The 24,547-nt window shown below is 42.8% G+C and overlaps 3 protein-coding genes and 5 non-coding genes across 8 annotated transcripts; all 8 read left to right on the top strand.

Moving 5' to 3' along the window:
- The first annotated feature begins 5,414 nt into the window (after positions 1–5,414).
- On the top strand, positions 5,415–9,282 carry rplp0 (ribosomal protein, large, P0). The gene is made up of 8 exons (XM_048258621.1): positions 5,415–5,470; positions 6,231–6,338; positions 6,641–6,816; positions 6,959–7,046; positions 7,133–7,279; positions 7,815–8,000; positions 8,356–8,496; positions 9,071–9,282. The coding sequence occupies exons 2-8, from the start codon at positions 6,285–6,287 to the stop codon at positions 9,227–9,229; spliced, it is 951 nt and encodes a 316-aa protein (XP_048114578.1). The 5' UTR covers positions 5,415–5,470; positions 6,231–6,284; the 3' UTR covers positions 9,230–9,282.
- On the top strand, positions 5,979–6,106 carry LOC125305298. Its single transcript, XR_007195391.1, has one exon. It is a non-coding gene; the product is annotated as a small nucleolar RNA SNORA63 (small nucleolar RNA).
- On the top strand, positions 6,439–6,566 carry LOC125305297. The gene has a single exon (XR_007195390.1). It is a non-coding gene; the product is annotated as a small nucleolar RNA SNORA63 (small nucleolar RNA).
- Positions 7,489–7,617, top strand: LOC125305301. Its single transcript, XR_007195394.1, has one exon. It is a non-coding gene; the product is annotated as a small nucleolar RNA SNORA63 (small nucleolar RNA).
- LOC125305299 lies at positions 8,085–8,212 on the top strand. Its single transcript, XR_007195392.1, has one exon. It is a non-coding gene; the product is annotated as a small nucleolar RNA SNORA63 (small nucleolar RNA).
- On the top strand, positions 8,643–8,771 carry LOC125305300. The gene has a single exon (XR_007195393.1). It is a non-coding gene; the product is annotated as a small nucleolar RNA SNORA63 (small nucleolar RNA).
- Positions 9,283–9,578: 296 nt separating the features above from the next.
- LOC125304393 (ras-related protein Rab-35) lies at positions 9,579–17,725 on the top strand. The gene is made up of 6 exons (XM_048258620.1): positions 9,579–9,895; positions 10,866–10,916; positions 11,198–11,321; positions 13,883–14,007; positions 14,234–14,358; positions 15,089–17,725. The coding sequence occupies exons 1-6, from the start codon at positions 9,844–9,846 to the stop codon at positions 15,215–15,217; spliced, it is 606 nt and encodes a 201-aa protein (XP_048114577.1). The 5' UTR covers positions 9,579–9,843; the 3' UTR covers positions 15,218–17,725.
- Positions 17,726–20,508: 2,783 nt separating this feature from the next.
- LOC125304801 (citron rho-interacting kinase-like) lies at positions 20,509–23,752 on the top strand. Its single transcript, XM_048259296.1, has 7 exons — positions 20,509–20,670; positions 21,147–21,256; positions 21,659–21,797; positions 22,111–22,286; positions 22,418–22,564; positions 23,327–23,480; positions 23,709–23,752. Exons 2-7 carry the CDS (start codon positions 21,158–21,160, stop codon positions 23,750–23,752), a joined length of 759 nt encoding a protein of 252 aa, XP_048115253.1. The 5' UTR covers positions 20,509–20,670; positions 21,147–21,157.
- The last annotated feature ends 795 nt before the right edge of the window (positions 23,753–24,547 follow it).

Here is a 24,547-nt window from a genome sequence, read left to right as displayed (position 1 = left end):
TTAAAATTGTTAGAAAAATACTTAGGGTTTTAAAATCATCAGTTAACCTCTGTAAATATGTATTTGATAGAAAAGTACAGTTTTTTTGCTTTTACTGGAAATGTCCCCATAGCATAGGAAAAAGTGTGTAAAAATGTGCCATTTTGGAATACGGCGGCCATATTGGATTTTTGGACAAAATTCAACATGCCCCAAGTTTGAATCTGTTCCAATAGGGGTTCTGACCAGGAATCCATGGAGAAAACTTTGACCAAAAACTAGGCCTAATGTTTCCAGCAGATGACCTGTCTATAAGGGCTGAGCTACACCAGGCATGTAACTGAAACGTTCCATAATAGAATCAAGGGAAGTATAGTATAAGTATATATACTCTTTTGATCCTGTGACGGAAATTTGGTCTCTGCATTTATCCCAATCCGTGAATTAGTGAAACACACACACAGCACACAGCGTACACACAGTGAGGTGAAGCACACACTAATACCGGCGCAGTGAGCTGCCTGCATCAACAGCGGCGCTAGGGGAGCAGTGAGGGGTTAGGTGCCTTGCTCAAGGGCACTTCAGCCGTGCCTACTGGTCGGGACTTGAACTGGCAACCCTCCGGTTACAGGTCAGAAGTGCTAACCAGTAGGCTATACGGCTGCCCCGAAGTAGCTACACCGGACGTGACAGCAGTGCATACGTTAGAAAAGAATAGATCATTCATCTAAAATGGATTTTTTTACGTGTCGCGAATGGAACGCTTCAGTTACGCGCCTGGTGTAGCTTCGCTGTAAGATGGCCAGATAACTTACTTCCCATAGCATTGGTGTAAACAACTGGCAATCTTGCAGCGTTTGCCTCCTTTGTTGTTTGTGAAATTAAAGTGCTAAAATGAAATGCTTGAGCACCCTTAAAAGCCTAAAATTGCCACTGCATAGAAAATGGATCTGAAATACTTCAAGTAAACATATCATGGATCACATGGGCCAGTGAAGCCTGAGGGCCAATTACGACAAAGTTCTGTCCACATGGAGAAAGCCAGCATGCATTGTGGTCAACACAGCATGAACACGTTCAACCAAATCTGCATAGCACTGCATGAATGGACCTTAAATCACACTGGTTCTCATTTGTTATGGGGATTATTTAAGGAATGTTATAAAATTAATGGAAAAGTATGGCATGACTCTTTTAACTTAAGCCTATGTGTAGGTCAAATGATGTAAGCAAATGCAAGTGAAAGACTGGCTTGGGGATGTCCGCCTCCTTGTTGTCCCTGTCAGGACACCTCAACAGACACAGGCAAGATACAATATTGAAAGAGGGTGGGAATAGTGCAATATCAGTATAGACTGACATTTAAGATAAATATAGTGCAAGGCAGTTCAGTGCAATAATGTATGGGTATATATCGCACATACACAGTTTGTGACCAGGATGTGAGGGGTCTGCAGAGATTTTTGCTGCCCTTTTCCTGACCCTGGACCAGTACAGGTCCTGGATGGAGGGAAGGTAAGCTCCAATGATCCTCTCTGCAGCCCTAATTGTCCATTCAGTCCCTTGTTTTGGACCTTTTATGATGACCTCAATTGCTCCTGCTCCAATGGATTTTATTTCTGACAACCTGTGGATATTTTTGATATTTTAAGGATGACCTGCATAAATATTGTAGACCACATCACAGTGTTGTAGGATTTCCAATCTCATACCAATATTTGTCCTGATGCACTCCCTCATAGAAATGCACTCCCATTTGTCTTTGACACCTTTTACCATGCTGCAGTTCTTTTTTACTCTTTTTAATTAATGTGGAAATATAGACCTGGTTTCTTGTATATGGGTCTTCTTTCTTCTCTTTAGGTCCAGGATTAGTTGGGACTAGATGTCAAATTGCATGATGGGTCTGGGGCCATGAATGTGGTTGCGCAGTAGTTGCTACGTTTTTGCATCTTACAAATCATGCCCTTTTTTACCTGACACAGGATTTGATGTAAACACAGGAAAAAAGGAAGAAGGAACCAGGAATTAAACTGAATAGCAGCAGAGGTTTTCTTCGAAAGTATGAAATTCTGAAGTAGCCTAGAAATCTACACACCTGTCTCGTCAGGCTAATTCTGAAGTGCATTTTCAAATTTGTGCCCTGGGAAAGATGATTCATTTTCCAGGACAATCACTCAAAAAAGAGAACAAGGGAAAACCACATGTGACAACTGTAGTGAGCAGGCACATTAGAAATGTGAAAACTGATTTTTGAAAGGTTGTCCCTGCATGTATAGGCAAATTACCAGGACCTAAAGAAGTTTTATTAGATGACCTGGGAGCATACTGGCACCTTTATTCAAATAGCCTAATTTGCAATTTTAATTGGCAATTTAGTCATGCAATTTGAAAATATTATCTGCAATATGTAATTCAATATGCAAAGTGGCAGTTTGAATTATTTTGCTGAAAAATTAGAATTGACATTCTTTCAAACATTGTTTTAGTGACTGCTGAAAATTAGAACACTCACCTTAAAATCCATTTTTCTTGAAGTACATTGCACACATCCATTTTATGGTGGTATACAACATAGTGCATAGAAATAATAACTACAACATTTTACTTCATGATAGAGATAGATAGAAATATAGGAGGAACCACACTCTACCATACTGAATTGCATTTCAATTCAAAAAACTTTATTTATCCCCGAGGGGCAATTTCTCCACCTTTCATACACAGAATGCAGGCATAGTCATTATCATTAAAAGCTCAGAGATATATGAAGGTGCTATGCCATTCAGAGCTTTGTAAGTAATTAACATAACCTTAAAATCAATTCTATAGGAAATAGGGAGCCAGTGCAGTTCAGCCAAACACAGGGGTGATGTGTTCTCTCTTCTTAGTCTTAGTTAAAAGTCTAGCCCCATAGAGTTCTGTATGAGTGCCAATTTCTTTAGATGTTTTTGGGAAGACCAGTGAAAAGTGCATTGCAGTAGTCTAACCTGCTAGTGATAAAGGCGTGAATTAGTTTTTTCTGCATCTTGTTGAGTTAAAAGGGCGCACTTTGGCAATGTTTCTCAAGTGGAAATAGGCTGTCTGAGTAACTTTACTGATATGGGGCTTAAAACTTAACTCTGCATCTAAGATGACACGAGGCTTGTTACTTTTGGTTTGACCTGGTGTGCCAAGTTCCCCAGATTACTAAGAATAATATCTAAGCTTTAGTTTTGGTCCAACCAAGTACCTCTGTTTTGTCATCATTTAGTTTCAAAAAAGTTTTTGCTCATCCACTGATTAATGGAGGTTAGGCATGCAGTGAGGGAGCAAAGGCCATCTGGGTTAGTTGGCTCCACAGAAATATACAATTGGGTATCATCTGCGTAGCTGTGGAAGTTTACATTATGCTGGCGTTTCCCAATGGAAGCATATATAGAAAATAGCAGGGGACCAAGGCAGCTCCTAGGCCACACCAAAAGGCAAGTCATGTTTTTCCAGTTTAGAGCATTATCAGAGAGACCCACCCACTTGCAAGGCGTGGTGAATTAGGATGCTATGATCAATGGTGTCAAATCGCACTCAAATCCAGAAGAATAAGGATTAAGACTTTGTTTGAGTCAGTAGCTAGTCTGAGATAATTGACTATTTTACTAGAGCGTTTCTGTGCTGTGATTTGATCTGAATTTTCAAGGATACTGTTTTTCGTTGAGGAAGGTATTTAACTGATTACAAACAACTTTTTCAAGTACTTTGCTCAAAAAGCATGTTGACATAAGACATAACACAACATATAAGACAGGACAAAAGAAAGAACAGAAAAAAAGGAGAGGGAGGAGGAGGGGACTGGGAGAATTCAGTTCAAAATGTGAATAGCCTCAGAAGTTAAGCTTAAAAAGGTAGCCTTCTTCCTGTTAGCCAGAGGACAGCGCAGACGCCTGCCAGGGGGCAGCCTTTCAAAAACTCTATGTAGGACATGGGCAGAGTCTTCTAAGATGCAGTTGGCTTTCCTTAGTGTTGCCTTGTCGTGCAGTGATGTCAGAGACATGGGTGGGAGACAGAGGGTGGCCAATGATTTTAGTACATGTGTTCACAATGCTCTGGAGGTGTTTCTTATTTTTCATTGAGAGGGAGTGAAAGTATAAGTATACATACTTTTAAGTATATATACTCAGCATGAAAAGGTCAATAGCCTATACCTTCAATAAAATAGCCTATACCTTCAATAAATAAGGATCTTCTTTCTTCTCTTTAAGTCCAGGATTAGTTGGGACTATGCAGATGTCAAATTACATGATGGGTCTGGGGTGATGAATGATTGTGCAGTAGTTGCTACATTTTTGTATCTCTGCTACCAATTAAATACATAGCATGCCTTTTTTTTTAACCTTTTCACAGACACAGGATTTGATGTAAACACAGGAAAAAAGAAAAAAGGAACCAGGAATTAAACTGAATAGCAGCAGAGGTTTTCTTTGAAAGTATGAAATTCTATATTGAAGTGCATTTTGAGAAAAAATCAGCATGAAAAGGTCAGTAGCCTATACTTTCAATAAAGGAGGTGTAAAATGTTTAGAATCCTGCTCACTTCAGTGTAGTTTCCTCAAGAAATACTGACGCTGTTGACATTTTTTTCAGAAGCACCTCTGTGACAAAATGCAGTTTGTCATCAATGACAGTGCCCATATTTGTATTCATATAGCCTTCAACTTCAGCTGGTTCCCCACGGATTATGGTTGCAGTTTTTTTAGATGGCAATTCATTTAGCAATGCCATCGCATCCCTCTTATTTTGATTAAAAATTAGAACATATTTTGATACATTTTCAAAATGCATGCTAGTTGTACCCTACATTGAATATTCTATTACAAAACCAATTACCATTTGAGTATAAGTTAAAGAGACCAAATGCATGAAAAAGACAAGACCCTGAGTGACAATCTTTTATAGCAGTGTTTCTCAAAGTGTGGTCCGCAAGCTATCCCAAGTGGTCCGCGGGCAGACGTGGTAAAATATAATATACTGTAGATGAGTTGTTTGCAATATTGAACCAACTTGTATGTAAATCCAAACAGTTCTGCAATACTGTGTAAGCTACGCCAGTTTAAATCACATGAGTCCTCTGACACAATAAGCAAGGTGCCAAGACAATAAGCAAAGTTGTTCAGTGATATGTCTATTGTGTAATATACTGTTGAAGTACGTCTACTGTTTTTTATTTTTTAGCTAGGTGGTCTGTGAGGTTTCTATTTATTGGTTAAGTGGTCCTTGGTCTGAAAAAGTTTGAGAAACACTGTTTTATAGGATATAAAACAAAGTAGACTACATCTGAATACACATGAACAAATAAGGACTTGATCCGTTGTGAAACTCATTGACGAACGAGATTGGCCAATCAAGAAACGCCTCTATTTGTTGAAACGCGACTGTGATTGGTTCCTTTGCCTGTATAAGTTCTTTCCGCTTCCTTTTCCAGTCTCTCTCTTGCACGCGTCTTCAACGTAGCAAGGTAAGGACCCATGGTTGACGACTGAAATGAAGATTTAAAACGTTTTTAATAATTTCTAGTGGATTTAAACACCATGTATTTAAACATAACACTTGTCTGTATGTTACTAGTCATAATAGTGGCCGTAAATCGCAACGATTTAAGAGCCATCCCGACGGAAATTAAATTGCGGCCTGTTCAGCGGCAGCAGCCATGTTCTTGTGCTCGAGTGGCGCCATGTGTCCAGTGTAGCACATAGGCTAAATTGGTGTTTTCGATCAGTCGGTACACTTGAATTTTTCCGATTTGGTAAACTATATCGTATGGTTTTATGCTGGCGGTGGTGTTACAGTTGGGTTAAATGGTTTTAACTCATGATGTTACTGCAGGCTAACGTTTGCTGAAGCTAACACGCAGGATCACGTCATAGTTAACATTAACATTGGATTTAATTCGCATAGGAAGCTGTTAGTTGGCCAGGACCTTAACACCTAATGTCCAACAACCTTAAAATATCTATTCATAACAGTTGCAGGTTAAGTTACGGATTAGCTGTTCAGTGCTATACCGTCGTTCCCCCTGCACATAGAAATCTGTTTCCTACTATCCCTGTTTGTCTGCATCCTACGACTACCAGGGACGCTTGGTTTCAGACATGTCCTTAACTGTACATGTACGAATTCATTTCATCGTAGATGTCACTAAATATTGTACATAAACGTGTCACTAATGCCTCTGTACTTCCATCGGTTATAAAACTAACAAATTGTTGTCTTTGCAGCACTCTTCACCTTGTCTTTAAAACGCTAAAGCGATCCTTGGAAGCACTGCAAAGATGCCCAGGGAAGACAGGGCCACATGGAAGTCCAACTATTTTATGAAGATCATCGTAAGTGTTGTGTCTTGACTGCAGTAATGTGTGAAACTTGTAGGATGTGTCAAATTTATCAACTTATCAGTCCTGTATGTAAGTCTTCAAAAATGAATATTTGCAGGTTAAGTTACGGAGCAGCTGTGCAGTACTGCTCTGTCGTTCCCCCTGCATAAAGAAATTCGATTCTTACTATCCCTGTCTGTCTGCATCCCACGACTGCCAGGGACGCTTGGTTTCAGACATTTCTCATTGTTTTTTGTGTTGTCCCTTAAAAATGTTTATTTTGGCACTAACTGTGGTTTTATCCACCTGGACAGCAACTCTTGGATGACTTCCCAAAATGCTTCATTGTGGGTGCCGACAATGTCGGCTCCAAGCAGATGCAGCAGATCCGCTTGTCTCTGCGCGGAAAGGCTGTTGTGCTCATGGGTAAGAACACCATGATGCGCAAAGCCATCCGTGGCCACCTGGAAAACAACCCTGCCCTGGAGAGGTGAGCGGCATCTTTATATCTGTGATATGTTGACCCTAACTGCTTGTCAAGTGAATCCAGATGCACCTGGCAAGATCCTAATGGACTTCTGATTGTTACTCATGATTGACTATTGGGCTTAATTTTGAACTCTACTTTTCAGGCTGCTTCCTCACATTAAGGGGAATGTTGGCTTTGTCTTCACCAAGGAGGACCTAGTTGAGATCAGGGACATGCTGCTGGCCAACAAAGTAAATCTTCGCATCTGTTTCACATGGTACATGTACAGTAATTTGTACATTTGTGAAGCCCATAATGACCACTGATTTATGCCTAGGTGCCAGCTGCTGCTCGTGCAGGTGCTATTGCCCCCTGTGATGTAACGGTGCCAGCCCAGAACACTGGTCTGGGTCCTGAGAAGACCTCTTTCTTCCAGGCTCTGGGCATCACCACTAAGATCTCCAGAGGAACCATTGAAATCTTGGTATGTTTGCAGTGCTCTCCTCCTCTTCTCAGTTCATGCTGCTGGATCTGCTTTGGTCAGAGTGCCACAGGTTGGGCATATAACATGCAGCTAATGATCTAACCAAACAGTGTTTTGTAGTAGCTGGTGTAAGCTGACTTCAGGCAGCGGCCTTAAACTTGATCAGATGATCGGTTTAAACTAACATTAAAGCACCAATGAGTGACTAGTTGCAGGTTAAGTTACGGTGTAGCTGTGCAGTGCTACCCTGTCGTTCCCCCTGCACATATAAAATCTGTTTCCTTCTATCCTTGTCTGTCTAAATCTCAAGACTGCCAGGGACGCTGGGTTACAGACATGTGCACACATATGAATTGGTTTCATTAATGTTGGTTAATATACCCAAGTTCACATGAGGAATGGCTAAGTCTGAGCAATATTGACTGAAGACATGGCTAAGAGTTTAGTCTATTTAAAGTGATGTCCCAGTTCTCTACATGCTGCAGGATCTAATTTGGGCAGAGCTTCACTCACGGCTTTGTGTTTTTCCCTACAGAGCGACGTGCAGTTGATCAAGCCTGGAGATAAGGTGGGCGCCAGCGAGGCTACGCTGCTGAACATGTTGAACATCTCGCCCTTTTCCTATGGGTTGATCATCCAGCAGGTGTATGACAACGGCAGCGTGTACAGCCCTGAGGTGCTGGACATTACAGAGGAGGCCCTGCACAAGCGTTTCCTTGAGGTGCGTGGACACGCTTGACGTTCAAGCTGACCAGATGACTCCAGCATTTTCAATTAGTTTGAGTGGGCTCATGTTTATGAACCAATGCAGGATATCTACATGGCAACTGTTCAGTGCTGTTTTGTCGTTCCCCCTGCAAACATTAATCTGTTTCCTACTATCCCTGTCTGTCAGCAATTCCACGGCAGGCAGGGACGCTTGGTCTCAGACATTCATGACTCGTTTTCCCAGCATATTACTGTAACCAAGGTGTTTACTGATGTGCTGAGCTGTGCTTATGTAGCATCTGATGGCTCTAAAAACCTATGCTAATCACAAGTCCTCTTTATTTTTATTCTATAAATAAAATGTGTAGGGCGTGAGGAACATCGCCAGTGTGTGCCTGCAGATTGGATACCCCACTTTGGCTTCCATCCCCCACTCCATCATAAACGGCTACAAGAGAGTCCTTGCTGTCGCCGTGGAGACGGACTACTCCTTCCCCTTGGCAGAGAAGGTGAGTTCACGTAGTTACCACTTAAGCTGTTTAGGGGAGGTTGGGTTTGAAAATGGCTGCTGATAAACCCATGCACAGAAGTGCCTTTGAATCTATAGTAGCCTAAGATGTTTGGTCTTTGGTTATAACCCTCCAGTAAGTGACAGTTGCAGGTAAAGTTACAGTGTAGCTGATCAGTGCTACTCTGTCGTTCCCCCTGCAGATAGAAAATCTGTTTCTTTCTATCCTTGTCTGCCTACATCTCAAGACGGCCAGGGACGCTTAGTTACAGACATGTGCACATAAATGGGTTTCATCAATGTTGGTTGATATACCAGATTGACATATTCAAATTGGCTTTAAGGGTTGGAAAGTGGCTATTGATCATCCAGTGTGCAGATGTGCTTTCTTTGAACCCATAGTAGCCTGGGACGTCTGGTCTTGGACACTAAATCCCTATTCTTGACAATTTCACAAAACCCAGTGAAGAACTCTGACCGATACTTACTAATGATGCTGAAAGCCAGTAGGATCACTTATCTGATGTATTGTTTCTTGGGAAGATGTCTTAAACGCTGTTTTCCTCTCCCCCCAGGTTAAGGCCTTCTTGGCTGACCCGTCTGCCTTTGCGGCCGTTGTGGCACCAGTAGCTGCAGCAGCAGAAGAGGCTGCTGCTCCTGCTGCAGCCAAGGAGGCTGCCAAGGAGGAGTCTGAGGAATCGGATGATGACATGGGCTTTGGACTGTTTGACTAAATCAGAGAACTCATGTTCTGTTCTACCAACCAATAAAAGAATCCTCTGAATGACTTTGATTTCTCTGGTGTGATTAATATGAATAGTTTTAGATGCATGTATATCCAATTTAGGAGGGAGGTTAGAGGCTCATCTTGACAAATGAATTAACAGATGTGTTTTGCAACAAATTAAGTTGAGCATTACCTTTTGCAATGTCAATTGGTTACGAAGTGAACCTGAGTGTTTGCCTGGTCAAGGCCTTAGTTGTAGTAGGCATCGCAAAAGTCCCCACCATGCTTGTAATTTTGGTGTGCGGCTGCGCAGTATTACGTTCAAGCGTTTAGCGAAGTGGGTGGGATTTGAGCTGTGGTTAGCCAGCTAGCCTGTTTGTGCTCGCAGGAACTGTTAATCGGTGATGTCGATGGGTGTGATCCTGCTTTAGCTCTACGATACCTTTGTAATATACCCGCCGGCAAAGGGGAGAAATTCCAGGAGAAGGAAATCTAGCTGACTCTCAGCCGGGGGAGGGTGACGCTAACTAGCTGCATCCCTGGACAGCTCTTTTTGGGCGTTAAACATTCTGTGGGGGGAACCGAGGATACGTCGAATAGTCGAAAACCCCAACCACCGCGATGGCGAGAGACTACGATTACCTCTTTAAGCTCCTCATTATCGGTGACAGCGGTAAGGAAAGCCTGGGGATGCCAGACGGGAAATAGGCCTGTATAGTTTAACGCCACACATTTGTATTGATATTTGGCAGTGGTGCTTCGTGTTTTTTGACAGATTCTTGGCATGGGAACAATTTTCTACCCCTAATTTAATTGGATGATCGAATTAATAATCAGCCTTTTTGTCGGCATGAAAACAAATGATCGAACGATGCTACTCTAGTTTGCTACCAGTTTCACTAGAAGTTAGCCTGTCAGCTAGTTAGCTTGCTTGTATTCGCTAGCTAGCAGATGGCTTTCTAGGGCGGGGAGCAAGTTGTTCGACTTCCTAACCGGTGGTAACATCGACACTGAGATGTAAACAGAACCTACTCTGTCGATGTTTTGAATTCTTTCTTGTTCAGAAATACACATTCAGAGGTAACGAAGACAGACAAAGTAGTTGCATATACATTACTGTCGGCAGTTAGCGACGGAAGGCTAAATCAGTTTGGCAGTTATGCTAGCTAGCTAGCAGCCCTTTTGCTACAAGTAATTCATCTGCCTGCCGGCCATCCTCTTAAATTTGACAAGCTTGATTTATGCCAGCAGCCCCAAGAGCGCCTGTTTTGACTATCGTTTTATCATTATCGACGTGCACTCGTAGTTTTGGTTTAAGATGCTTACTTTTCGTGTCAAATTGTGTTTGATAGCTAATTGGTTAACCACTTTGATGAAGAATAACCTGACTACCGCTTGCTAACCAGTGAAGAAGTGTTGTTGTCCTGCTACGTTGTCCTGCTATGTTGATCTGGCCATTACATGGGGCCAATGTTTGTCTGGGCGTTGACTCCTGCCATTGTGTCTCTCTGTGTTTTGTTTTGTTTAATCCAGCGACAGTGCGTGCGTACTGTGGACCCTTTGATGCATGATTTCACTGTGCATTGGCGCCTGTGTGTGATGTTAAGCCATCATGCGACCCTCAACTCTGCTCTGTTTCACAGGTGTGGGGAAAAGCAGTCTGCTGCTCAGGTTCGCCGACAACACATTTTCAGGTAAGTTGTGTATGTGTATTGTAGAAGTGAAGTACAAACCAGTGAAGGGTATTGGATGGTACACTACAGATCTTATGAACCAAGCCTGTCCATCAACTCTGGCCTCTAACGAAGAGGTTATTGGAGATGTGGTGGCACAGATATTAATGAGTTTCAGGTGGTGTATGTGTGATGTAATGGGAAAAGAACAGTACTATGTGTACAGCAGTAGTATGTATGTGCTTATGCTTACTGTACATGAACACACGATCAAACCTTGTGTGTGCATGTTTGTGGTTTAGGTAGCTACATCACCACAATTGGCGTGGATTTTAAGATCCGGACAGTGGAGATCAACGGCGAGAAGGTGAAGCTGCAGATCTGGGACACAGCTGGACAGGAGCGCTTCCGCACCATCACCTCCACGTGAGTAAAAGCAATGCACGCTGGGTAGCGGCGAACCATGACGGCCACATCTGTCACGGCTATCTGTGATGTACACACCTTTGGGTCTGGCTGATGGTGTTTGTGAGGGATGCACAAGGAACACTTTGATCTTCAGCCTGTGGAATAATGGCATTGTGGCTCTATTGATGTCAGCTTCAGTTACAGTGAGAATGTGGAGAAAGGGATGGCTATAAGAAAGTGGCCTTGTGTAGAATCTCTAATGTGTTTGAATTTCCACAGACTAATATGAATCACAGGACTGTAAATCGTACAGTCAGCGTGTCTCATTTCAGGGGCTATATGGTTCTAAGGCCAGATTTGTAGACCGGTTGCTTCATAGTAGCGCGACTAGTGCTGTCCCGTTTCGTAGGCTCCTTCGAATTCGGCCGACAAACCCACCCTTCTTTTCCCTCCTTAACCTTTATTGTTGAATTTATATCAGTTTAAGGGAAGATCCTCATTGAATCACTTGCCCAAATATTTGTAAAGTTCTTTCCGTAGAATCTATCCTTTTTTTTTTTGTTCTAGATTTCTGTAGATTTTTCTTCTATACATTCCAGTCATTCACAGAACGCATTCAGTTAGGAACATGCCATCTCAGCAGACAGCGCTGTGCGCTAGAGAGAGAGAAGCGGCATCCTTAATAGCTCAGTCGCACACTTCCCTTTTTCAGGTGCTGCACGCCACCACTGTCCAACACTCCTCAATTCCCCTGCCTGTATGGTGTGATCCTTGGGCGTGTAGATGATGGCTCACAACAGCGCTCAAGAGCTGCTTGATGTGTACGCCCTACAGGCATGCTACATGTGTCTGCCAATGTGCATGCCCTACAACCATGTTACATGTGTGCCATTGTGTCTTCGCCACGTGTTGGACAAGAGCACAGAGCTCATGTTTGAACTTGACAGTGGAAATAACTTTTCATTGACGTCTGCTCATAGTAGAGATGAGTGTGGATCACAGGGATTGTGCGTTGAGCTGCCATGTGGATGGGCTCCCTACTGGGCAGCGTACGCGATTACCGGACTGTGCCGTGAATAGCAAGTCTTGTCCGTGTCAGATTGTCGCCCAGGGAATGGACTGTTGCCCTTTGGGAAATGAACTTACATGTGCTGACCTGTGGAAAGAACTCAGGTCTTTGGAGTGCAGCTCATACTCATAGACAGAACAACAGCTCAGCTCTGTTTGCAGATAGACGTGTCATTGTTTCGCAGGTGTTTGTCACACAGATTTGGTGACGTCATTCTGTCCCTGTATACATTATCAGATCCCTGTATGCATTATCAGATTGTTGAGGGGTTGTAAACATTACATAAAGCAATTAAGTGAATTCAGCTGACTTTTTTATGGCATCAAAGTGTTGGCGTCCATAACTTTTAGGATTTTTTCTTCTTTGACATTACACTCTTTGCCCTGATCAAGCCATTAAAGGTGTGGCTTTTCGGTATGGGTTGGGTTGGAGTCCGACACAGGTCAACACAGGCCCTACAGTGGCCTGTGTCCGGGCAGGACTCTGAGACTGACAGGCGTGGGCGTTGTTGTTGTTGATGAGGCCTGATGGTAAGCTGCAGCCATGTGGCATGGTGTCTCATTAGGAGTAAGTGAATTTCAGCCTGGCTGAGCGGCTCTGTGCAAGCCCTCTTGTGAGAGGTACCAGGGGGAAAATAAGCCCTGGACTGGAATTGGAGTAAGGTGTGCATGTGTGTGTGTCATATTTGAAGCTTTTCATTTCTCTTATTTAATTTCATGCAGAATGCAGAAAATGACCATCCCAGTTGTTACTTTCATATTTGTTAGTGAGGTTCTACAGTTACTTGGCTTTGGCTTCTCAACTCAGGTTATAAGTAAGTATTATACTTATACTTATACTTACTTGGCTTTGGCTTCTCAACTCAGGTTATCTTAGGATCATAGCCTGAAAGTTCTTGGTTGAGAAGAACTTGGTCCCCTTAATTTGTAGTCAGCCAATTAGAGATCTTTATGAAGTAGTTAATCCAATGCCTTTCAGTACAGTTTAAAACTAAAGTCATTTGCAATGTCCCTACACTCCCTAATCAAAATGATTGCCATTGGGGGATGTCTGAAGCTGATATATCTTTGAAATAATAAGGAGGGAGGGAAGCCAGTATATTGCTGTGAGCAGTGTGTTGCAACTTTTGAAGCCGTGAATGTGGATCAATCGGAGAGCGCATAGACTGTCTCAGTACTGGGGTCCCTCTCTCCCCACCCGCCATGGTGTACTCTGCGCTTGGGCGACAGAGACAGGGTATGTCAGGTCACCTCAGACGACGTCTTCCTGTCAGATAGAGAGCGGTTGCTTCTCTGCTCAGGAACTGATGTGGCTTTTAGGTCATGCCTTTGTGTTCTAACACACACACACACACACACACACGCGCGCACTTACAGAAAGGCATACTAAACCACTTCCTCTCACAGGCTGCACTAGTCTGGAAGCTCACAAAATGCCACAGACACAAAGCAAAGACAGACAACCGACTCATCAGGCGTCTGCTCACTCCATTTCCCTTTCCCCATGTCAGATACTACAGAGGGACGCACGGGGTGATCGTGGTCTATGATGTCACCAGCGCAGAGTCATTCGTCAATGTCAAGCGGTGGCTCCACGAAATCAACCAGAACTGTGATGATGTCTGTCGAATATTAGGTAAATTCCTACGTGTCTGATATTCTTCCTAGCTTTTCATACTTGACGTTGTGTTGATGCCGTTTGTACAAATAAGGGTGGCACACTCTTTAGTCAGAGTTGCATGTATTTCATGAAATAATTACTAATTAACATTACTAATTACTAATGCATAATTACTAATTAACATGCTCACTGTTCAACTCCAAAACAAATTTTATATTAATTCCACTTCTCAATGTCTTAGTGGGCAACAAGAATGACGACCCGAACTCCAAAGTAGTGGAGACGGCCGACGCGCAGAAGTTTGCTGAGCAGATGGACATCAGGCTGTTCGAGACCAGTGCCAAGGAGAACATCAACGTAGAGGATGTAAGTCCTGTTGATGGACATGGGGGTGTGGAAGCCAAGTGTGAGACCTTTAGGGAAGGTCGCATGTCATATATTAAAGGTCACAACAGGGGTCATATCCTCTCATGAGGAGGAAGGAAGGTGAGAGGTTAGATCGAGAAACAAGTGTTCATCTCTGCCCTTACACTATTGTTGCCAGGTCAACTCCCCTTAATACAAACAATCAGATGCAGAGTTTAGAATCTGACCTCAGAACAGCAGAGGACCGAGATAAGAGAGCTTGATGATTAATATCACCTCTTGGTGACGTTAACACTGCTGTAAGATATGTGCATGTTGAAGTGCAGACGAAATACAACAACAATTAGTTAATATTGTGTAGTTTGGCCTTCCTCTCAGGGCTACCATAGTGTTGACTGCCTCCCAAAGTAACTGACTATTGACACATTTGCAGCATGCTAAAAGCATACCTTTCAAAATGTGACGGCTTAATAGGACAAAGTTTTGGTGTTTCCCGAGTAAAAGCATACAGTGCTGCGAATCAAAGCCTTTTAGTGTTTGTCAGTGCATGATGGCAAGTGTTTTGACATTTTATATTTATGGATCAATCATCAAGCCTAACTCTGTTTTTTGTTTGTGTGTCTGTGCGTATCTCTCTCTTGCTCTCTCTCTCCGTGTGTGTGTGTGTGTGTGTGTGTGTGTGTGTTTTGTGTGTCTGTGTGTGTGTCTGTGTCCTGACGGCACCACTCAGATGTTTAACTGCATCACAGAGCTAGTGTTGAAGGCCCGGAAAGAGTCGGTCGCCAAGCAACAGCAGCAGCAGCAGAGCGAAGTGGTGAAACTCAGCAAGAACAGCAAACGCAAGAAAAAGTGCTGCTGACAGACTGGACCCTTATCACACTCGTATCACCCATGCACATGTACATACACACACACACACACACACAGACACATGCTTACATACACACAACAGACAAACACAGCCATCATTGAACTGACAGAGAGGGAGAGAAACTAGGAAAGAATAATCTGACGCCAACCCCCAGAGACGGACTCCACTCAGAAAAAAAGAGAAGAAATATATCTATTTAGAGATTTAATCAAAGAAAAGAAAGAAAAAAAAAAACATGGACTTTTGGGATCTTAAGGACATGTGCAAACTCAAATGTACAGTTTTTAATCAGGACGGAAACAAACGGCGCATCTCCCCGTCTCCAGGGGAACCATCGCCGCGGCGACTGTCAGATTTTTATGGAGATAAAAAAATTATATATATTTTTTCTGTTCTTGCATTCGCATTCAAACTCCCCCACCCCATCCCTTACAGCATGCTTCCCTACCTTCTCTCTCCCTGTTATAAGGAGAGTTGAAGACATCTGGCCTATTTTTTTTTGTTTTATAAATTCCCTCTGAATGCAAAGTTCCAGCAGAGAGACGTCTGTGATCCAAGTCAACTATGTCAGAGTGGACTGTGCTGAAACAAACAATTATGAAGACGATGGCAGCAGCCAGCTGAAAAGTGCTGGTGTCGGAATTCATATCGGCAAAACGGATCCAACAGACCAGCCAACAAGAAATCTGCCATTCTCCTACTTCTTAATGTTTATTATTGGAGCCCCCAGTCCTGTCGCCAGTTTTGCTACCCCCCTTGTGTTTTGGTGATTTTTACACTTTAAATGAAGACAAACTATCTGTGGCCACCATGGACCAATCTCACTCCACCCCTTTCCCCACTTTCCCTGCCAATCTCTCAGAGAGAAAGTTATGCCTTTTTTTTTTGTTCTATCTTTTCTTTTTGTAAATTTGTATTTTTTTACTAACAAACTACACCACTGTAAAAAAAAAGCTATCAAAAAAACAAAACAAATGTGCTTAGAGATGAAAAGGTGTTAAGGGTCTAAGCCTGTCTTGGACTACTGCCACAGAATCAGACCTTGGAGCCAGTAGAGTCGCACCAGAACTTTACTGTCAAACCCAAGACAACTGGACATGCATTCTCGTAAGCTGTGCTAACTACAACACCGGACATCTCTGTGTTCAAATAGGCACGGGTTCTAACAGGAAGCAGGGCCGTGGTTCTCTGTGGTAAATGCATTAGCGGTGATGAGTAAGTTGGGCTTGGGTTAGGGCTTCTGCTGATGTGTGGCAGGCAATGCCATGGCACTGGTCATGTCTGCAGGAGACTGAGAAGAAATGTTGGACCTTTGCGGGCTGTCAGTACCACCTTGCAAGCCTCATGCCAAATTCACACACACCTCCGCATCCAACATCTCCATCACTCATACACACACACACACACACACACTCATACACACGCTTGCGTACAGTCATATATATATAGATGTGAGTGCCAGTCAGACGTGGATGCCATAATCTCTCTCTACAGGGGCTCCCAGGCCGTAGAAGCTGAGCCCCCAAACCACCAGCACTTAATCTGGGAGAGAGATCACTATGACTGAGTCAGTACATGGAGGGTGGTGGCTTTTGAGGTTGATGGTTCATTTCGCTGGTTACTTTGTGACTATGTGACAATAAAGGCCTACTACTACTACTACTTTTGCGTGTTTGGGACCAGGCCGATGGTTTTCACAGGCACTGACCACACTGTGTAGTCTTAAACAGTTGCCATGGGCACGGGCAATATTATGGCCATCTTGAGACTTGAGCATCAGTATGTTTATTATAGAGCCGGCCGCTGATTGACAACCAGACTGGCCAGTGACGTGTGCCAATTACTGGAGAAGCACAGGCGGAAATCCCGCCCACCGCAGCAGCCAAAACGAGAAAAAAAGGAAAGCTCCTCCATGCAGAACCGATGGCTGAGGGGTTGACGTTAAAGAACAAAATGAACATATCTGAACAATGAAAAGTTTAAACCAGCATGCTTGTAAAAAAAGAAATGCTTTTAAAGGAAGTGTGTGATTAGTTTGACAGCTCAAATGTCAGCATTTCATAGAGCTGTAGAGTGACTGGACAAAGCTTAGCAGGTTGACTTAATGAGTTCCCCGTCACTTCCCCCGAGCCTGGGGTGACGATTACAGTTTTAATCTTCACTGCTCAGACAGCCGCCTTTACAAACCCAGGAGAAATGGGAGCCCCACAAAAAAGCTCATTTACAAAAACATAAAGTTTGAAAGATCATCATCCTGTTTATTTATGTGTGGATATCAATGTTACCACACACTGTGTGCACATGCATATGCACAAACGACACATATACAAACACGCATGTGTGTATATAGACACCGGTATATGCGTCTGTTTTGTGTGTTTCTATATGTGTTTATGTACTGGTCTGGTGTACACTGGAAAGATGAAATGTTGCCACTGAAGTCATTGTTTGCCCCATCATGAATCTAACCAATAATAAACATTTTAAGAGAATGGATTTATGTTTGATGTTCTTTATATAAAGTTTGTTCTAAATATAGAATATAAAAGTAATGCGTCCTGGGTACCCTTGCGAATGTAATACTATTCAGTGGCCACAGGAAGGTGCTGTACCACACAAAACCTTTTTAGAGTAATAGGCCTTTCGGTTTGCATCTGCACTGTATGAGGATCACCAAATAAATAGCAGATGGGCTGTTGATATTCAAAAGCTTGTTATGTTGCTCAAACAAATTATTGTGTCTTTTGTGGGATGTGGTTGGCACTGTTTTTGCGATGGTTTAGCATAGCTTCTGGTTGCAGATAGTATCTGTAAGCCTCTGTTGTAACTGAATACTGAGATGTGACCAAATACAGAAAATTAGTAATAACCTTGCAGTTGGTATAGTAAGTAGGAAGTTATTGTCACAAGCTATTGAGGGAACCCATGGCTTAAAAAAAAACAAACTAATGCTCTTTAACACACATTTGTGTTTCTGTTTGATTGTTGCATGCTGCACTCATCTTTGGTGTTCGTTTGTATGGGATGATTTTTAAGCGTGCTCTTAGTCTGCAATTGTAATTATGTGGTAATGTATTAATCATGCCGCCTCTCATCTCCCACTGTCCCCATTTGTTCGTCCTGCTGTTGCGGTGACCTGGGGTCCTGCGCTCCAGTTTCACCATCTGTCACCATGAATAAACACTCGTCGGCTATACGCCCATGTTCATCCATGGGAATCAATAATCAGTTCAGGGGTGCTCGGTTTCAACCCAGACCTTTTCAGATGCTTTTGTTTCATTCTCTTCCCTGAAATAATATGTAATAAATCTGTGGTCAAGAAATGAATCTGGTCAGAGGCTTAATGAGGTGTGAATAATACAGATCCTCTAAAAGATGCACTTCTGCCAGTCCCTAAGATGCTTTTATATTTCCTCCCACTGATAGGAAGTGGGAATTTGCTGCGGTGAAATATCACATTTGATGTTTTCTCATTTCCCTTTTTGCCTTGTTAGCGTCACACAGAGCCGTTGTGGAGATGACCAATAGAGAAACAGGAAAGGCTCAGTATGGGGGAGCTCAGCTGTGCTGCGACTTTATGCCCTAATTTTGTGCTGCACAATGCAAACATGTCGACAGTTATCCTCCGACTGTGCTTGAGCGTTCACCCGCTGGGCTTTCACTTCCCTGTCCCTGCAAAAGCACAGCGCAGAAGTGTTATGTTCAGACACAAGCTCAATGATAGGGTAGTACAGTATACAATTAAACAAACCAGTTTTAAACTTTATTATGTAGCCGTGTAACATGGTGAACATTTTGGAGAGTGTTGTAAATGGTCGACAGCTTTGATATGGTAATTTCTACAACAATCATAAACTGTGGACTTTCATCTGGCTTCAGTTGAGACACCTATAGCTTGCCCCATGCAGAGAAGTGGCGAATTGACACACTGGCTTTCAAACAGTGTGTTTCTGCATTTCTGTAAAGAAGAACCCAATCTGCCCAGAAAAGATTCTTTGTGAGAGAAAGGTCTCTGTGAAAGAACGAATCGACTTTTCAGCTGCACAGATGAAACTCCTCAAACATCTTCATTTGCCTTTGCTACTCTTTTAACATCAAACTCCAAAGCGACATTTGTGATCTGTGAGTACCAAGAGCTCCAGACCTGTCAAAAAGGCCAGCTGTCTGAGGACTTCATCTCTATTTGACTTTAAGTGCATACTGTAGTTCACCTTTCCTCTGATCTGCCTTTGTTTTGTCAATATGCTGGCTGTGCTTGTTAACCTTTCCTAACATGAAGGTGCAGCCAGGTAAGACAGCAGTGCAGCTGCCACAGGTTAAATGGGCATCAGCTGGCAGAGTTGCTCTACAAAAATCTGTGATGTGTTGGGCTGTGTGCTCCCACTGAGTCAGTGGTGTCACCTACGTGATACACAGGACCACTCAGTATACCCACTTAAAATAGGCAAGAATACATATTAACATTTGGGGTTGATCACATTATACCCACTACAGCTAACTAGACTACATCACAGTATACCCACTACAGCTAACTAGACTACACCACTGCACTGAGTAGTCATGCTGCAGTGCCAAATTGGCTATTCAGCCATCTAAACCCTGTCTTTGTCCACTGTGTTCATGAATGGAAAGCTGTTTGTTCACCCATTGTTGGCCAAGCCAACTAATATCAGCTTCTAGTGATAGAGATTTTAAAGTTCACTATCCTTTGTCTTTTCAGTGCTCACCACACAACTCTTGACACACTGAGCATGCTGGACAGGAAGAGTGCATTGACCTCCCCTGAAACACTTCCTGCTTCCTGACACAGGAAAAGACTGAGAATTTAATTATTTGTGCACATTTTTCCGTTTCAAGCCATTTAGCGTCCATGCAGCATCTCAAAGCTTCATTCAGACAATGCTATGTGGGTTGCAAAACATTTGTTTCACAGTTACAGGCAAGCACTTCACTAGACCCTTACCAGATACATGTGAGAGGAACTGTGTTGCATACTTTTGCAACACAATGAAAAGCAAGATTAGAATACAGCTCAAGGCCTAGCTATTTTTTGTGTGTAGTGTCAATCTACGCAAAATATCTCGACACAGTAGATTAAATTGTATTTATACAAAAGGTAATAATGGCAAACAATCTATTAAATGTGTATGTGAAAAGAAGGGAATCAACCCACCCACTCAGTTCCATAGACAGTAAAAGCTCATGAGGTCTAGAACTACTCGAGATTTCCTGTGTTTGTGTTTATGAAGGAGGAGGATCGTTCAGTTTTCTTTAGCTTACGTCATATCACAAGCCAATCAGCTCTGAGACGGAACGCGCAAAATTTGAAAGTTACCCGGAAGTCCTACAACGATTTCACTGTTAGTAATGTTTTCTCTTCACGCTGTATTTATTTTTACTCGTCTTTTAACGTTTTAATCGACGCTGAATGTAACTGTTTGGTGAGTCTAATTTAATTCTATTAATTTTTCTGTCTTAATTTAAGACATGGCGATGTTAAAACATTGTGACTTTGAACGATGCTGTTATTTCAGTGGCTAACGTTAACGTTAACTCTATAGCTAGCAACTCAACCTTTATTTATTAAGTCGCGGACTATGTAACATTATGTCAAGCAACAAAAACACTCTTTGGAATTGATATGTCTTCCAATGTTCTCTTGTATGGTCCTCCTGTAGTCTTTGTGTACTTTGAAATACCACCGCATAACCTGTGTTAGGCTCTACACTACACTGGCTAGCTTTAGCCCACTTGAAGTATTTGGCTGGAGCTAGAAGATGACCGTTAGCTATGAAGGTGGTCCATTGTGTCCATGTCTCTGAACTTGGGGATTTGAAGATTACGTACATTAATACGACCTTTCGCTGATCTTTCTGTTGAACCCGACATTAATGTATTTTTGGTCCAATGTTGGCAGCTTTTACAGATATGTTGAAGTTTAAATACGGAGGACATGGCAGTGTCAAAGAACTTGCCACATTGGACCCCATCACTAGTCGGTGCTCTCGCCTCAATCACCTATTACAGGTAAGTGTCAAATATAAACAATAATGTTAGAGGTGTCGCTGACAAATGTCTCGACAGGTAACGTTAGCTGATATTTCCCAGCTAGAGGGTGGTGTTCATAGCTTATGGGTTTCTACAGTGGCAGCGAAATGTAGGCCAAAATATGTTTACTCTTTTTAAATTCCTTTACATTTCAAATGTTTAAATTTCCGACCTCATAGTTGTCAGAATGTGAACTGAATACGTTAGAGATGTGATGGGTTTTTCTTGGCTTTGGGCCAAATGTAAACAAATCCATAATTAGGGGGGTTATTATAGGCCTAATTCTTCCTGGGATCCTTTTATGGTATATTTTCCGTTGGTTTTGGGTCAAATTTCCAGTCTTGCTTATCACTCCCCCTGTCATTTGTGTCTGACCCTCAGGGAAGGGGTAGCGTCCAGGCTCCGTCCGGCTGCAGTGTTACTCGTGAGGGGCTACTGGAAGCTCTGCTTTTGTTGTACCAGGAGTGCAACTCTTCTGAGCTCATGAAGATCAAACATGTTGCAAACTTTGTCAATAAATGTGAGCATTAATTAATTTAATTAATTTTACTCCATCCAATGTCAGCAATAACACAACGAACTCACAGTATTCAAAGAAGCTTAGTAGCCTATATCTAATTTATAGATTGCTTTTAAGAAAATGATATTAAATATCTATGGTATGGGAGATAAAGATGTCTTCACATGGGAGATCATTGTGTCAGTACAATAACCACATCAAGACTATATACATAATATATACAATGCTAATGTCTTTACAATATTCTTCTGTTTTATTTTGCATGAATGAAGAGTCATTTGTATGTATGAATAATTGTTTATTGTGTGATCAGTCTCTGATGTGGTGGCGGAGTTGCGTGAGCTTCAGCCGGGCCCGAGGGACTTTGAGCTGCGGGCTGTTGTGGGGCGAGGTCACTTTGCCGAAGTGCGCGTAGTCCAAGAGAAATCCACTGGGGACATCTATGCCATGAAGGTCATGGATAAGACAAGCCTGCGCAGTCAGGAAAATGTACGTCTCAAACTTAGACTGAGAACAAACTTTCTGTATGAGCACCATGATTATTGTGTACCAGTCTGATCATTTCTATTACAGCCAATGACACATTTTGTTGATCTGCATCCTTGCCTGTTCTCCTTCAGGTGGCCTTCTTTGAGGAGGAGAAGGCGATCCTTGCTCTCAACTCCAGCCCTTGGATCCCTCAACTCCAGCATGCCTTTCAGGACAAGGACAGCGTCTACCTGGTGAGGGCCTGTCCCTTTGATTCTTTTCAAGCGAGACATGATGTGGTATGGAGGATGTTGTATGGTCTGGAGTTGCCCGTGCTGATATGTTAATTTGACTGTGAGCAGTAAGTATGCGTGGTATGGGGCGGTGGTAGTGTAGCGGTTAAGGAGCTGGGCTAGCGTGCAGTAGCCTGAAAGTTGTCAATTCAAATCCCGGCTTCCACCGTTGTGCCCTTGAGCAAAGCACTTAACCCCAAGTTGCTCCGGGGACAATGTGATCCCTTGTAATATAGCTGACATATGTAAGTCACTTTGGTCAAGAAGTGTCTAAATGTAATGTAATAAAAGTATGCATTGCTCTTCTGACAAAAATAAGCGACAGAAAAATAAATGTTTCATGCAGTCCCACCCGAAAGGCTCAGCCAAGCAAGTGATGGAAGTGAGTTAGTTTAAGTCCAGGTCAGGTCCCAGGCCCAGAACTAAGCAACACATTCGGGTCTCTGTGGATATTTCGTTTTTTGTTGTTTTTTGGTCATTCTTGGTATGTGCATTCAGGCAGTTGGTCTGATTTTGAAGATTTGTCTCTTAACGGTTTCTGGGGTCAGCTAACCACATCTAATCCCCCTCCCCCCCGATAGCTAGACTCCCTTAGCGTGCCTCTTGGTAATTATGAGTGATTCACGACTGCGCCCCCGTACATGATCTCCCGGACAATGCGCGTAATGATGCTCTTCTCTGACCGGGCACCTTGCCTTTGTCGAAGCTGATGAAACACATTTTCGTTTCTCTCTCCTGACTATCCCCACCCTCCCCCACTCTCGCTAGAGGTTAGAGGTCAGAGGTCTGTACTACTCTCTCACACCTCTCAGTGTGTGCTTCTCCTATCTGAGTGCTTCCCTTTGGAGACCCACACGCAGAGACAAGACTGAGCGGTTCCATGAGAGCAGAGAGGAGGAACATGTCACCGCTCAGACGACATGTTAGCGAGACGGCTGTGCTCGTTTTCTTCCTTTCATTCTCAATGTCTCAAATTTCTTTCACATCATTACTGCAGCTATCTCGACATAACTAGGCTGACCTCTCTCTTCCCTCGCTCTCTCTCTCTCTCTGTAATGTTAGTATTGAGATAGTTGGTTGATGGCTGTTTAAGAGAGCTTTATTGCGAGGTGAGCTGTGTTTGTGACCTCAACACTTTTCTTGCAATCAGACGAAGAAGAGATGGATGAGACCACGCAAGTTGGGGAGGGCTAGACAAATGAAAGGCATACACAAGAGAGGCGAGAGACAGTTTTCATAGTCTTGTGGCGCTTGGTGTAATGTTTTGTGGCTTCTGCCCATTATTGTTTTTCTTACCCAGTATCTCTCTCATCTATTTGAAATGCACAAGTCTGGACAGGAACACAGCAGCTCGGCATCAGTGAGGGGCACAAGGACAGCCTGTATTGTTGCTCCTTGCCGGTGCAACTGCAGTGGAACTGATTGCTATTTACCTTATGTCCAATAGAGGGGGCTATGCATATTGATTCATCTTTTAATAAACAAAGAGGAGAACATGAACACAAATGTTGGTTTCTATGGGCAAAAGAAAACTACTTTTCATACATGTCACCTTGTATACAGCAGACTCATAATTTCACCCTGACCCACATGCTGCTCTTCTGCCGCCACTTTGTGTTCTTAGTCTTTTACACACACACACACACACACACACACACACACACACACACACACACACACACTCTGACAATGAAACCCACATTACACTGCCACATTATATTCTGTCAGTGAGACAGTTTTCAAGGAACATCTGTGTCAGGTGAGAAACATGCTGTCAACATAACTTTAGCAGACACACAATAGATGTTTTTACACTGCCAGATTTGCCACAATATATATGGCCTTTTTGGCGGAATGCCTGCCGATTTTTTAATACATTGAGGCGGAACGGGGGGTTGACGTGGCCCACCAATTTCACCACCAAGAAGGGTAGCCACAAAGATGAAACATTTTGTTTCATTTCAAATTCTTGCAGCATTCCAAGCATTA

The sequence above is a fragment of the Alosa alosa genome, chromosome 12 (genome assembly GCF_017589495.1).
Source record: "Alosa alosa isolate M-15738 ecotype Scorff River chromosome 12, AALO_Geno_1.1, whole genome shotgun sequence".
NCBI lineage: Eukaryota > Metazoa > Chordata > Actinopteri > Clupeiformes > Clupeidae > Alosa > Alosa alosa.
The sequence above is the reverse complement of the archived record's forward strand: the minus strand, read 5'-3'. Positions and strand labels throughout refer to the sequence as shown.

Bases quoted from the DNA above. Each gene is read 5' to 3' on its own strand.
- rplp0 (XM_048258621.1), top strand. From the start codon at position 6,285: ATGCCCAGGGAAGACAGGGCCACATGGAAGTCCAACTATTTTATGAAG. The intron at 6,339-6,640 runs GTAAGTGTTGTG...CCACCTGGACAG, and splicing joins ACTATTTTATGAAGATCATC to CAACTCTTGGATGACTTCCC. The intron at 8,001-8,355 runs GTGCGTGGACAC...TAAAATGTGTAG, and splicing joins TGCACAAGCGTTTCCTTGAG to GGCGTGAGGAACATCGCCAG.
- LOC125304393 (XM_048258620.1), top strand. From the start codon at position 9,844: ATGGCGAGAGACTACGATTACCTCTTTAAGCTCCTCATTATCGGTGAC. The intron at 9,896-10,865 runs GTAAGGAAAGCC...TCTGTTTCACAG, and splicing joins CCTCATTATCGGTGACAGCG to GTGTGGGGAAAAGCAGTCTG. The intron at 14,008-14,233 runs GTAAATTCCTAC...TCAATGTCTTAG, and splicing joins TGATGTCTGTCGAATATTAG to TGGGCAACAAGAATGACGAC.
- LOC125304801 (XM_048259296.1), top strand. From the start codon at position 21,158: ATGTTGAAGTTTAAATACGGAGGACATGGCAGTGTCAAAGAACTTGCC. The intron at 21,257-21,658 runs GTAAGTGTCAAA...TCTGACCCTCAG, and splicing joins GCCTCAATCACCTATTACAG to GGAAGGGGTAGCGTCCAGGC. The intron at 21,798-22,110 runs GTGAGCATTAAT...TTGTGTGATCAG, and splicing joins TGCAAACTTTGTCAATAAAT to TCTCTGATGTGGTGGCGGAG.